The 12,288-nt window shown below is 58.1% G+C and overlaps 1 protein-coding gene across 2 annotated transcripts in view; it reads left to right on the top strand.

Annotated features, from left to right (window-relative positions):
• Positions 1–9,696, top strand: part of ADAMTS16 (ADAM metallopeptidase with thrombospondin type 1 motif 16) — a 160,088-nt gene extending 150,392 nt beyond the window's left edge. For both annotated transcript variants that reach the window (XM_027073837.2, XM_027073843.2), the window contains exons 21-23: positions 965–1,189; positions 7,977–8,124; positions 8,384–9,696. In XM_027073837.2, the coding sequence (XP_026929638.2) occupies positions 965–1,189; positions 7,977–8,124; positions 8,384–8,499 (489 nt within the window). In that variant the 3' untranslated portion in view covers positions 8,500–9,696. The remainder of the gene's footprint in view (positions 1–964; positions 1,190–7,976; positions 8,125–8,383) is intronic.
• The last annotated feature ends 2,592 nt before the right edge of the window (positions 9,697–12,288 follow it).

Raw genomic sequence — 12,288 nt, 5'->3', positions numbered from 1 at the left:
AGAGAATGAATCCAGCCGGGCCTGGAATCTCACTGAGGCCCTGTTTCCATCTGTACCCCCCCCACCCCCATCCAGGCCCTGGAATTAGCCTGCCAGTTGCCAGCCGGGCACTCTGGTTCTCTCTCACCTGGGAGGCGGGAGCCTAGACTCTCCTAGGACTGACTGCATGTTCTGTGCGTGTCCCTGAAGGCCGAGCCCACAGGAAGGAAGCAACCCGGTGGAAAGTCTCCGCCCTGGAGACTGAGTTCCGCACAGGGCACGGGCTCCCACAGTGCAGGAAACACACAGGCGCACACCTGTCAGCCTGAGCGCGAGTGTGAGGCCGGAACCCGGGCCCCTGCGCTGATGTGATCTGCACACGCTGAGCCCGGGCAGAGTCACCCGCCCAGCACAGCGTCCCCCACTCGCCAGCTCCGGGCCTCATCGCGGGGGACGGGGATTTCTCTCCGGAGACCCAGTGACCTCGGATCGCTCATCTCAGCCCGCTGTGCGCCGTCTGCCCCGGGCTCAGAGCACCCTCCGACCGGGAGAGAACGCATTTGTGCCCCAAGCAGACTTGCCGCCTTCTCTCGGCTTTCTGAGGCACACTCGTGAGCCCCGGGGGTCCCCTGCCGGTCCCTGCTTTGGGGGCGGGCACTGTATTACATTTCCGCACATTCCAGTATTGGATGCAACCCAACGTGTTATCTTCTCATGAAACGATAGCTTCAGAATTCCTCCCTTCATGGTTTCTGTCTGCCCTGCCCCTCCTTCGGCCCCAGAACGCTGTGCCTTCACATCCTCCTCTCCACGTGATACACCGTAATGCCTTTTTAAAATGCCAAGGTCCAATAAATCTCATTCAGTTTTCAGTTACATAAATGCTCAAGCGGATATAATCCGAAGACAGTTTGACTCACCGATCGTAGTGAAAAGCCGCCACCAAAGAAGTATTGTTCGCTCACGGGTTTTGCTTTATTTTTAGTGCTCTGTTACGTGTGAACGAGGAACACAGAGAAGATTCTTGAAATGTGCTGAAAAGCACGTTTCTGGGAAGTACCGAGAGCTGGCCTCAAAGAAGTGCTTGCACTTGCCGCGGCCGAGTGTGGAGCTAGAGCGAGCCTGCGCCCCGTTTCCCTGTCCCAGGCACCCCCCGCATGCAGCCGCGGGCCCGCCTCGGGCCAGCTGGTTTGCCTCGCCCTGGTCTCAGGTAGGGCGACACTACGTGACCACGCCTCCCGCCCTGGGGGTGGGCCGCTGGCGTAGGCGGGCGCACATCTGCAAAGGGTGGCCCCCAACCCCCAGAGCCGGGCCCCGACCCTTCTCTCCAGAGCAGGTGCGACGCCCAGGTTCCTGGGTGCGGGCACAGCTTTCCGAGGCTGGGCTCCAAATGTCACTGACCCTTTTAGGGCACGTGGGCCTTGTTCGAAGTCGTCGCCCACTTAAGTGTAGGCAAACATCATGCTTTCGTTTTATGCAAAAGCTGGGCAGACTTCCCCAGAGGTGAGTGTGAACGGGGACCAAGGACGAGCTCTGGAGGAAGTCGGTGACTGCGGGTTCTACCCGGGTAACCCCGAGGCCGTGCACATGGGAAGGGGGTCCGGCACGCTGCACTGTCCTGGCCTGCCTGGACCCTCAGGCGAGGCCAGCCCAGGCCGACGGAGCTCCTCGTGCTGGCACCGCCCCCCTTACTCCTTCCACACTGCCTTTGACTTTAGGGAAGAATCCTGCCATTACCGTGGTCATCCCCTCTTTATTCTCCCTGTTTCCCACTCTGGGTTCCTGGTAACCCTCACCTTGGGGCTCGGCACCCCTTTCTGCGTGCGGTTCTACCCGCCAGCCTTTATCTCGGATCCCTGCCTGTCCCAGGCCCCCTCATCCTTCTTCTCCTGCTGGTATTTCTGCTCTTGGCTCAGGGGGCACCCAGGCCCAAGGGGTGTGTGGGGCTGAGACATCCTGAGCCACTCCCACTGGCCAAACCCCGAGGACTCTGTTCTCTGCTGCTCTGCCTGGGACAGAGGGGCTCTCGCTCAGTCCATCGTCCCCATGAGCAGGTGCAGGGAGTGTTTTCTGACTCATCTTTTGGCCTGGCCAGAGGAGTGAGCTCTTTCTAATTTGCACATGGCGGCCCGTCTTGGCCTCCCTCCTCTTTCTGAAGAGATAAAAAGGTAGAGGAGACAGAGGGAAGGAGGGTGAAGGATGTGGGGTGGCCACCAGCCTCTGGGTGCCCCCCACGCGGAACCCCTGACGCGTGGTCCAGCGTCTGGTTCTGTGGGTCTTCAAACCTGAAATAGCTCTTGCGTTTAGAAATCTATGAACCCCCCTCCTAAAAGCATTTAAATGAGAAATGATTTAGTTGAAATTATTGGAGCAGGCGACATTGAGAATGCTATCCTTCTCAAGCATTTTCTATTTTAAATGGACAAAAAGTACCAATGACTACAGCGTTTTCCCAGGCGGCCCCCGTTGATTTTCTTGTGGGTGCGTGGTCTTTCCACTTCGATCAAGCAAGAGCCGAGCGGACAAGCTGAGTGAAGTTGCTTCTGGGGCAGAGGCCTCACTTTCTCTGTCCCTTGGGAGGTATGGGTCAGAGACACACAGAGGTGGTCCCCGAGACCACTGTCCTTCTGTCAACAGGGACCCCGAGTCTCCTTCCTGTGGCTCCAGTGGCTCCTAGCCTCCAGCCACACCAGCATTCACCCCGCTGTCTCAATTTGGAGACCGTGGGAAAATTCAGAAAACTGAGATTCCTCATCATTTCATTTACCCCAAAACCTAAAGCCGAAAATACATCCTGCTTAGCTTTTTCCAGTCTGAAATGTTCGGTGTGTTTGTCTAATAAGTCATTTTTATCATAAGCTGCCTGAAGTCTTTATCCAGGGTGATTCATCTATTATGTTCTGAGAATGTTCCTTCTTGGGAGTAATAACTCAAGGGGTTTTATGTGTTGTAAGCACTGGCACTCAAGACTGTGCCCTCAAATGGTGGGGAATCGTCGGCCGTGATGGATGGCCAGTGCTTGGCTGAACGCTGCCCCCGACAGGCTCGTTCTTGTAACCCTTGCAAGCTCGTGGTTTCTATCACGTGATCTTCAGGGTTTCTGTTGATTTAAATGGCTTTGCTTATCATCACATTTCATGGAAGGTTACCGAGTAGGACCGGCTTCAGTCATTTTGGTCATTTGGGCTTTAGGGTCAGGCGGCTCCCATGCTGATTTGGTCTGGGAATGGCTTACGTGTGAACACCTGTTGGACTGTCTGATGCTATATGACAGAGATGGGAGTGTGTCCTCTGGGATGGAGTGGGGGGCCTGGCTCGTTCCAGGGATGCACAATTGACCTGGAAACCCATAGGCTCTGGGGGGCAAGGGGCCATGTCACTGATGATCAATATGGTTTTCCATCATGGCGGTTATTAGGGCAGGAATATTAAAGTTGTATCAGGGGCGCCTGGGGGGCTCAGTCGGTTGAGCGTCCCACTTCGGCTCAGGTCATGATCTCAAGGTTCGTGAGTTCGAGCCCCGTGTCGGGCTCTGTGCTGACAGCTCAGACCCTGGAGCCTGCTTCTGATTCTGTGTCTCCCTCTCTCTCTGCCCCTCCCTTGCTCGCACTCTGTCTCTCTCTCTCAAAAATAAATGTTAAAAATGTTTTTAAATTTTTTAAATAAAAAAAAAAGTTGTAGCAAACACACATACATGCACGTGGGCGTGCACATGTACACAAGCAACAGGCACACACACACAGGTACACACACAGGCACGCAGACACGGACATGTACACACACAGACTCATACCCACACAGACAGGCATGCACACACACAGATACACACACAGGCCTGCACACACACAGGTACACACAGAATGCACAGGCTCCTTGCACCCCGACATCCAGTCGCCTGCCCACCTCTAAGAATTCGCTGCTCCTCTGCTCTCTTCGTCTTCCAGTTCTGGGTGGTGCACAGGGAGCAGGGACCTTCTTGCTGACATTACCGGATAGGGCCACAGTATGCACTGCCTGAGTCGGAGGGAGTCTGTATTTGCAAGCCACTAGATTTGTACGAAAATTCCCTGCTCCGTTTGTGTTCAGAGCAGAGGTTGTGGTGACGAGGCCGTTGAGGGCTGCGCTAGCCCGTCTTGACCCAAGTAGACCCGCTCTCTGGGACAGTGGTGAGTGATCGGGGGGGGCGGGGCTGCAGGCTCGGAGAGGGAGCGCCCAGCCAGGAGGGGGACACGGGAGGAGCGTCTCCCAGGAGGGGTGTCACGATGGGAAAAGGAAGGTGTGAGATCTCAGGCATTATGGTGGATTTGTTCACTTGCTGTCCCTGACTCTGGACCTGAGCCCTGGCCAGCGGGACGCCCTGTGGTGCTCGTGGTTCTCGTGAACGTGGGGGCAGGAATGTGCCTTGGGATAAAGCCAGCCAGAGTATCCGCCTCGAGCTACCGGTCGGCAGGCGTCACCAGCCTTTTTCCATCGAGGCCAATGGCACAAAGGAAGAGTGATCCTTGTAATTTAAAACACACCCAGAGCCAGACGTTATTGTGAAAATGCATCTGTCTGGACTTTTTGATAATGACCAGGGGTCCGGATCAGTTTGCCCCAGTCGTCTGTCAGGGCATATGCTGTGTGTCTGGTACAGGATGTCCCTGAAAACTCAGGGGCTGTTGCCGAAACAGAAGAAACCCAAAAGGGAGAGGCTTTCCAGGATTACGGTGCTCTGGAAACATGTGCTTAGCAGGTCCCGCAGTCAGACCCCCGGAAGCAGGAGACTGACACACGGGAAGAGGCCGTCACTTTCGGGGAGGTTGTTTCATCCTGGAGTGACAAGAAGACCCAGCCTGCTGACCTCGCGGTGGGGGGACCGTCCCCCTGGACCCGGCATTGACTTCCCCACAGCCGAGTCCCCTAGTCTAGTTGGGCGGTCTTGGAAAGAGTTCCGGCGCACCTGTGAGTGGCCGCCGGCCCCGGGGGAGGGAGGCAGGTATACAGAGCTGAGGGACGGGGTCCAGGGACCAGGAAGAGCTGGGGACGGTGGAGCGACCAGCCCAGGGACGCCCCACAGAGGGCGATGTGCCTGCTTCCCATTCTGTGCCCACCCGCACCGGAAGCAGGAGCTGCCTCAGTGTCCCCTCAGCAGATGGACACAGAACGGCCCACATGCCAGGCGCCCTGGTCCCTGCGGAGTTTTGGCATCGGTAAGAGGCGCGACCTTGAAGAAACACCTCTGCGAACATTGCAGAGCCACAAGGGCTCTGCCCCACAAGGGCTCTAAGCCCACCTGAGGCTTCTCTGGAGTCAGGGCACCAGGCCCTCTGAGAGTCTGCAGCAGGGACCCTGGAAGGGGGGCAGAAGTAAGCCGGGCAGGCCGGGCTGGGTGGGGAGCAGGGCATGTGGCTCTCGGTGACCACAGAGGCCCCTTTATGAGCCTGCAGCTCCCCTGGTCACGTCAGGCCGCACACCAGCTCTGCACACGCTCTCATCAGACTTGGACGTGACTTGAGTCGGCTCTGAAATGGAAACACAAGAGGAAAGGGCCTTGGCCAACAGGGTCCTGATCACCTAGAGCGGTGGCTCTCCAAACGTGACCCAGCCCGCACTGCAGCACCGTGGCTAGAAATGCAGGTGCTCGGGCCGCCTGGGCGGCTCAGTCAGTTAAGCGTCAGGACTTCGGTTCAGGTCGTGATCTCACAGTTCATGAGTTCTAGCCCTGCCTCAGACTCTGTGCTTACAGCTTGGAGTCTAAAGTCTGCTTTGGATTATGTGTCTCCCTCTGTCTGTCTGTCTGTCTCTCTGTCTCTCTCTAAAACGTAAATAAACATTAAAAAAATTTAAAAAAAAATAGAAATGCAGGTTCTCATTCCCCCCAGGCTGTTGACGTTCGAGATTGGGGGTGGGGCCGGCAGGTGACTTACATGCACACTCAAGTTTGAGAACCGTTGCTGGGGGACTGGAGCCAGCAGCCGGGGGTCCGGACAGATGTCTACCGCAGTTGTGGTCACGTGTAGGTTGACAGACAAGCGCAGGCCGCCGTGCAGCACGGCGTCCCGCCGTCAGCGGGAAGAATCGCCTCAAGTGCGCAAGCTAAACCTCATGGGGCTGAGGAAGACTCCATCAGCTTTGACTTTGGCGTCCAGGTTCCAGGGTCTGTTTCACTGAGTGTGAAGGACCTCGGCTCGAGTCGGGACGTTACATCCTGAGGAGGAGCGACTCACCTGTGTCCACCGCTCGGTCCTTGGCACCTAGATCAGCGCCTGGCACCTGGGAGCTGAGGGACCCCTATTTGTGAACGCAGGAGTCGATGACAAAGCATCCACTCCCTTCCTAACGATTTCAGCACCGGTTCCGTGACAAAGACGATGGCCAGATCTCTCGCTTCTCGGTTTAGACGCGTTATTAGCAGGACCGGAGGGAGCCCCGCGCCATGCTGACGATGACAAGAACTCCGCTCTCGGCAGAGAGGTAGTGGACGCGCACAGACGCGGACACACGGGGCCAGCGTGAACCCTGCGGCACAGCCGGGAGGGGCTCCGAAGGCCCTAGAGTGTGAAGCGCAAAGACCAGAGATGAGGCGGTGCTGAACGCTCAGACGGACGTCACAGGCAGCGAGGAACATCTGTCTCCGTCGTGGATGAGCCTGATAATTCGGAAACCGGACACGAACCCGCCCGTGACATTTTATTCCAGTTGCTGTAGTCATGTATTGAGTCTGAGCTGTTGATGGCTGTCGCTGAGGTTGGTTTTTGAAGAGAAGGGGGTGAACCTCACCGCAATGTTTCAGCCCCGTGTGCTTATCGGCTGGAGCCCGGCTCTTCCCCGCCAGGGGCCCGGCCAGCCTTTACCTAAACAGGGGAACAGAAGAGAAAGAACGAGCCCCCCAGCGTCAGACTTTTCAGGACTCTGGATCCACAAAGATGTTGACCCCCGCCATCAGAGCGCCTACCCCAGGGGGTTTGAAAAAAGCCACCTCGACGGAGCCTCTGCTCACAGCATGTCCCCGGAAGGAAGCAGGAGACCGCTGGCTTCTCACTTGCAAGCTGACCTCAGCTCTGGAAAACCAGCCCCGGGGCTCGCTGACTTGAACGGCTCCCGGCTTGCAGTCTCATGCGTTTCGGCCAGCAGCCCGTGTCGTGCGCGCCCCGGTGCTGCACGGATCTGTCCTTGCATTTCACAGCAACCGTCTGGCTCGCCCACCCCAGGCATCCCCGGCGTCATCTGACCCCGTCTTCTTGTAGGTGCTCCTTCATCGGCTACGTTCTGGATACTTTTGAGCCAGGAGCCTTGTTTGAGCGCAATCTACATAATTCAGGCGAGACATCAGACAGCTCTCCTTTTGGACGGATGTGCTGCTGCTGGCGTTGGTTGCTCTGTCCCCCTGGTCGCCCATCCCCTGATTTCTTGCGCCTGGTTGAGCTCAGATGGACCCGTTCTTGTAGTCGGTGGGGTATGCGTCCGGCCGGCTGGTGAAGGGCGAGCCAAACACGAGGCTCCTCCTGGCTCTGCTGTGCTTGGTTGCCTTCGGGTGGCAGGGCCTACGTGTTTCAGAACAACGCCCTCAGGAGGATGCCCTTGAATCCGGGCTACTGGTCCACTGCTTCCAAGCAGGCATCCAGAGTCCGGGGATTTGGGCTTGGTTTTCTCGAGCCTCTGGGGTAGTTGGCTTGTCAAGTTTTTCCCAGGAAAGAGCCCCAGAAAAGGTGCCTTGGTGATTGCAGTCCGTGTAGGGCAACTGTTTCTTATGCCTGACCCGTCACCTGGGCAGGCCCCGGGGACCTCCTGGTACCCCCAGATAGGCACCAGTTTCCTTGTGTTCTAAGACCATGCACAGCTCAAGGCCGTTTTAGAGCTCCAGATCCTTGTCCCCTGTGTCCACACCTGGGGTTAATCCAGAATCTGGTCAGCCCCCCACAGTCGCCGGGGATCTGGGTGCAGGGGGAAGCCTGGAAGGGAGGGTGGCCCGGCACCACGGCCGTGGGTGACTGCTGTGCACCTGTTTCCCGCAGTGCACGGCCAGCTGTGGAGGTGGCGTGCAGACGAGGGCCGTGCAGTGCCTGGCGGGCGGCAGGCCGGCCCCAGGCTGCTTCGTGCACCAGAAACCCGCAGCCTCCCTGGCCTGCAACACCCACTTCTGCCCCATCGTAGAGAAGAAAGGTGAGTGTCCGGGCCCCTCGGCTTGGCCCTGGCTTTTCGGGGGTGGCACTCTCAGGTTTCCGGAGCGGTTCCTAGTGGGCCTGAGACGTGGGGTACCTGCTACGCCATTCCCCGCTTCCCATGCCCGCCTCCCATTTGCCCCAAAACGGCTCACGGTGAGTGTCCCCTGCAGGGATGCCCTCAGCAGCCTCAGCGCCCGTGCCCCCCCCCCCCCGCCCCGCCCGGGACACCAGCTAACGCGGCATCTGCTGCTTTTCAGACCGCGCCTGCCGAGACCACTTCCCCTGGTGCCCCCTGGCGCCCCGGCAGGGGATGTGCAGCCACCAGTTCTACGGGGAGCGGTGCTGCAAGACCTGCTCTGCGTCCAACCTGTGAGGCCCGGGGGGCCCCTTCCAGGGCGGAGAACGCGAGGGGTGCTGCGTCTTCAGCCCCCGTCAGCTGTGCGGTGTGCATCGGAACTCGGCCAGAGGAGATCAAAGCTAGCAGAACTGTGTTCAGCCATCTGTCGGGACAGAGAGTGTGCACGCGCACGCGTGTGTGTGCACATCGTGGGTCTGAATGCATGCATGGGCACACGTGCACACAAGTTTTCGGTTGAAGCATGGAGGCAGGCAGGAGGCCCACGCTGCAGACCCACAGTGATGCTCACTCCCCCTTGTGCTCCAGCTGAATCAGGTCAAAAAGACGGAAGGAGCTGAACTTGGTAAACGCTAAATGTGTGGTGCTTTGGAAAAAGAAGGAAAGGCCGTGGAATTAGGAATAAGTGAAGAAATTCTGCCCCTAGGTATGCCGGCCTCCCTCCGGCCGAGGAGGCCCCTTCCCAAGGTCTGGAACAACCGACCTCCCTCTGGAGAAGCAGCTGGCGGGGACAGCTCCCGGGCGGTGTCCCCAGGGCCGCCTCGGCCTGCCCCAGCAGCGAGCTTCTCTTTGCTGGGACGTGCTGCTGGGACGAGAGCTGGGAGTCGCCTCTGAGGGGTGCCGCCCTGCCGGGGAGAGGCCGGGCTCCCGACTCTGTGTCCCCATCACAGACTTTGCCCTGGAAACAGGAGACATGAAATCGTGCTAAGGTGCTTCCCTCCCTTTCAGACTCCTGAGCTGGAGGAGAGGACTTCTGTATCCTCTGTTCTGTCCTTCCCAGGTATTTACAAGTGAGTGTTTCTGTTCAACTCATTCCTTCCTGCGTTTCTCTCCCAAAACAATAGAATTAATTCCAGGTTCTACCAGAGCCGCCTGGTGACCCATGACACCCAAACCCCGCTGTCCCGATGAGGTTGTGGTCGGTCCTGCCCGGACAGACGTCAGCTGACGTGCACACCTCAGAACCCCAGGTCTCGTTTCTGTGTGTCGTGCTGTTCTTCAACTTCTTTCCGTGAGTTGCGGTGGTTTTGCAAGACCGGTTGGAGAGAAGGCCAGCATTTCCGGTTGAAAGCTGCACAGCAGGCCCCCGACACCCTGCCCGCTGCTGGTGCTGCTTTCTGTTCTCTTTTCCTAGGCTGTAGCTCCATTCGGAATGGGCACCGAGATATTTATATTTGCTGAAGTTTTATAATAAATTTTATATTGTACCGCTTGCTTCTGACCTGCTCACGATTCCTCACGAGTTTTGCACCTGAGATCCCCGGGCTGGCACGGAGGCGGGGAACTGGTCCAGGGACAGAGAGCGAGGGCCCTGGAATCCAACAGAACATGCTGAAGCTGGTCTCATAGTGCCCCTCACCGAGGAGGCTCTGGGGAAGACGGCAGGTGACTGGTGATGGAGGTAGCCAGCGTGGGGTGGGCAGTGCCCCAGTCCGTTCAAGGGTAACCCTTGACCCTGTGTTCCCTGCTTTATGAGGCAGCGGTCGCTAGGGAAACAGAAACGACAGGTGTTATACAGGAAGAGAAGAGAGCTTTATGTTAGGGAATTGGCTCCCTGACGATTATGGGGGGCGCTGGCAAAGCCAAAGTTTGCAGGGCAGAAGGCGGGAACGCAGGCAGGGTCACAGTCTTGAGGCCGAATTCCTTCCTCAGGGAAACCCCCCTCTTTGTTCTTATGCCCTTCAACTGATTGGGTGAGGCCCACCTACGTTATGGAGGCTCCATCTGGATCACTCAGAGCCTACTGATTTCGCCGTTAAATGTTAATCGCCTGTGAAATCTATCTTCGTCGCAACACCAAGTCTCGCGTTTGACCAAACGGGTGGGAACCGTCGCTCAGTCGAGTCGTTGTGTGAAAGTAACCAGCACACCACTCCCCGCGGGCCTGGGATAGACCAGCCCTGATGGGGCACCGGGGAACGTCCGCTGTCAGAAGCGCATTTCCTGGCGTGGCTGGCCCCGCTCGCTCCCGGAACCGGCCCCGCTCGCAGACAGCCCCAGCTGCCGATGTAACACAGCAAACCTATACCGTCTCGGCTGGCACACGAGCCCACCCGTGTGGGAAGTAATCGTAAACCCGTTTTACACACAGGAAGTCGGGATTGCAAATGTGTATGGTTTTGGCTGGGGCCACAGCCAGAGGACGCCGAGCTGGGATCCTGCGGGCCTCGGGCAGCTTATTCGAACGTCAGGAATCTCCCTGACCCACCAAGGCAATGGGGCCGCTCCCCGAACCTGTGTCCTTCAAACAGATTCCTAGTAATCCTTCTACTGTTTTCAGTAACCCTTCACTGGACATGTGCAGGGTGCGAAAATGGGCGGACGTGGCTTCGCCTTCCAGGACTTCACGTCCCATTGGGCGATATCAAAGCGATGTGTCACAAGGACAGGGACGGGCAGGGGAGGGGGAGATAGGTGCCGGTGAGCAAAGATAGGACTGACCAGAGAGGGGCAGCCATCAACCTGGGCATGTCCTGCTCTGGGTCTGTCCCCCAGCCTGGCCTCACACATGCCCTGGAAGGGGTTAGGGTGCTTCCCAGCTTCGCCTGGGTTAGTCCCTGACCAGAACCTTCATCAGCACCATTTCAGCAACGAAATGGTGCAGGGGGTATGTGCCTTGACATTTATTTAGCATTGCTCATGCCAAGCAGAGAGGCGGGCGCCGTGTGTGTGAAACCCCACTTGGCCCCCCACCGTGGGGGGATACGCCGACTTCCCCGTCACACACAGCCTGCCCCCTGCGAAGCTCCCCATCCGTCCTGTGCCGGCCATGGTGGGCTGTAGGTCAGTGCACCTATGTCTGCCGCTGGGAGCTCTGGGAGCCTCCCAGACTCAGGAGACGCATACGGGGACTGGAATCCTCACCTCCGTGTCTGGAACCCTGCTCTACCCACCCCCACCCCAGTGCCCTGGAAAATTCTAGCCGATGGACAGTCTCTCCTTAGGAGTGACGGGCGTGGGATTTTTCTCAGCAACCTGACTTAGCTCCTCCTGAAAATGTCTGTTCCTAATATAATCTCCATACTTGGAGCTGGAAGAGAGTTCTCGGTGCAGAGTTCACAGGTCCCGTGGGGATGAAGTCAGAATCCGTGCAGAGGGACACATCCCCCCCCAATGAGCCCTCATAGGAAATGTCCAAATTCTAGGCATGAATGGGTCCCCAGATGCCCATCACTCACTGCCACCCTTTCTAGGGGCCACACTGAGGGCTGAGTGAGGAAGAGCTGATCCTGGAAAACCACAGCTGAGGGGCCTCCTCACTCTGGGTTCTGGACCCTGGAGGTCTCATTGACCCAGCTGCTGACGAATCCCTGGGGCGAGAGTGGATGTGACCAAAGGTTGGGCTGACGGGAGTCGCAGGGACCTCGCGATAAGCTGGGGAACACACCGGCCAGCTAGACGCTGACATGCAGCTGTGTCGTCTGCTTTGAGGACACCGGGAGTCCCCTCTCCCAGTGGCTGTGGTGGCCTTTCTCTTGCTTGTACCCCAGCTCACAGCAGAGGTCATGATGGAGACACAGAGAACCTTTTCTGCACTGGGCTCACCTCTCAGGAGCTGAACCGGAGGCTGAACCACACCTAGGGGTGACCCCGTCACCATGCCCCGGGAGCCACATGCCTGGGACTGAACGCCGCCCCAGGAATTCCAGGGGGAGCAAGGCCGCCATGCTGGGAGCGCCCCAGGCAGATAAGCCAGGTGCACAGCGGTCACCCAGGCTGTGTCCTCCCCGCCTGTCACCACCTGACTCTCCCAGCACTTCTGCAGATGAAGACACTCCCCCACCCAGCTCGGCAGCCCCAGCTAGG

Source organism: Acinonyx jubatus, chromosome A1, assembly GCF_027475565.1.
Source record: "Acinonyx jubatus isolate Ajub_Pintada_27869175 chromosome A1, VMU_Ajub_asm_v1.0, whole genome shotgun sequence".
Lineage (NCBI taxonomy): Eukaryota > Metazoa > Chordata > Mammalia > Carnivora > Felidae > Acinonyx > Acinonyx jubatus.
The sequence above is the reverse complement of the archived record's forward strand: the minus strand, read 5'-3'. Positions and strand labels throughout refer to the sequence as shown.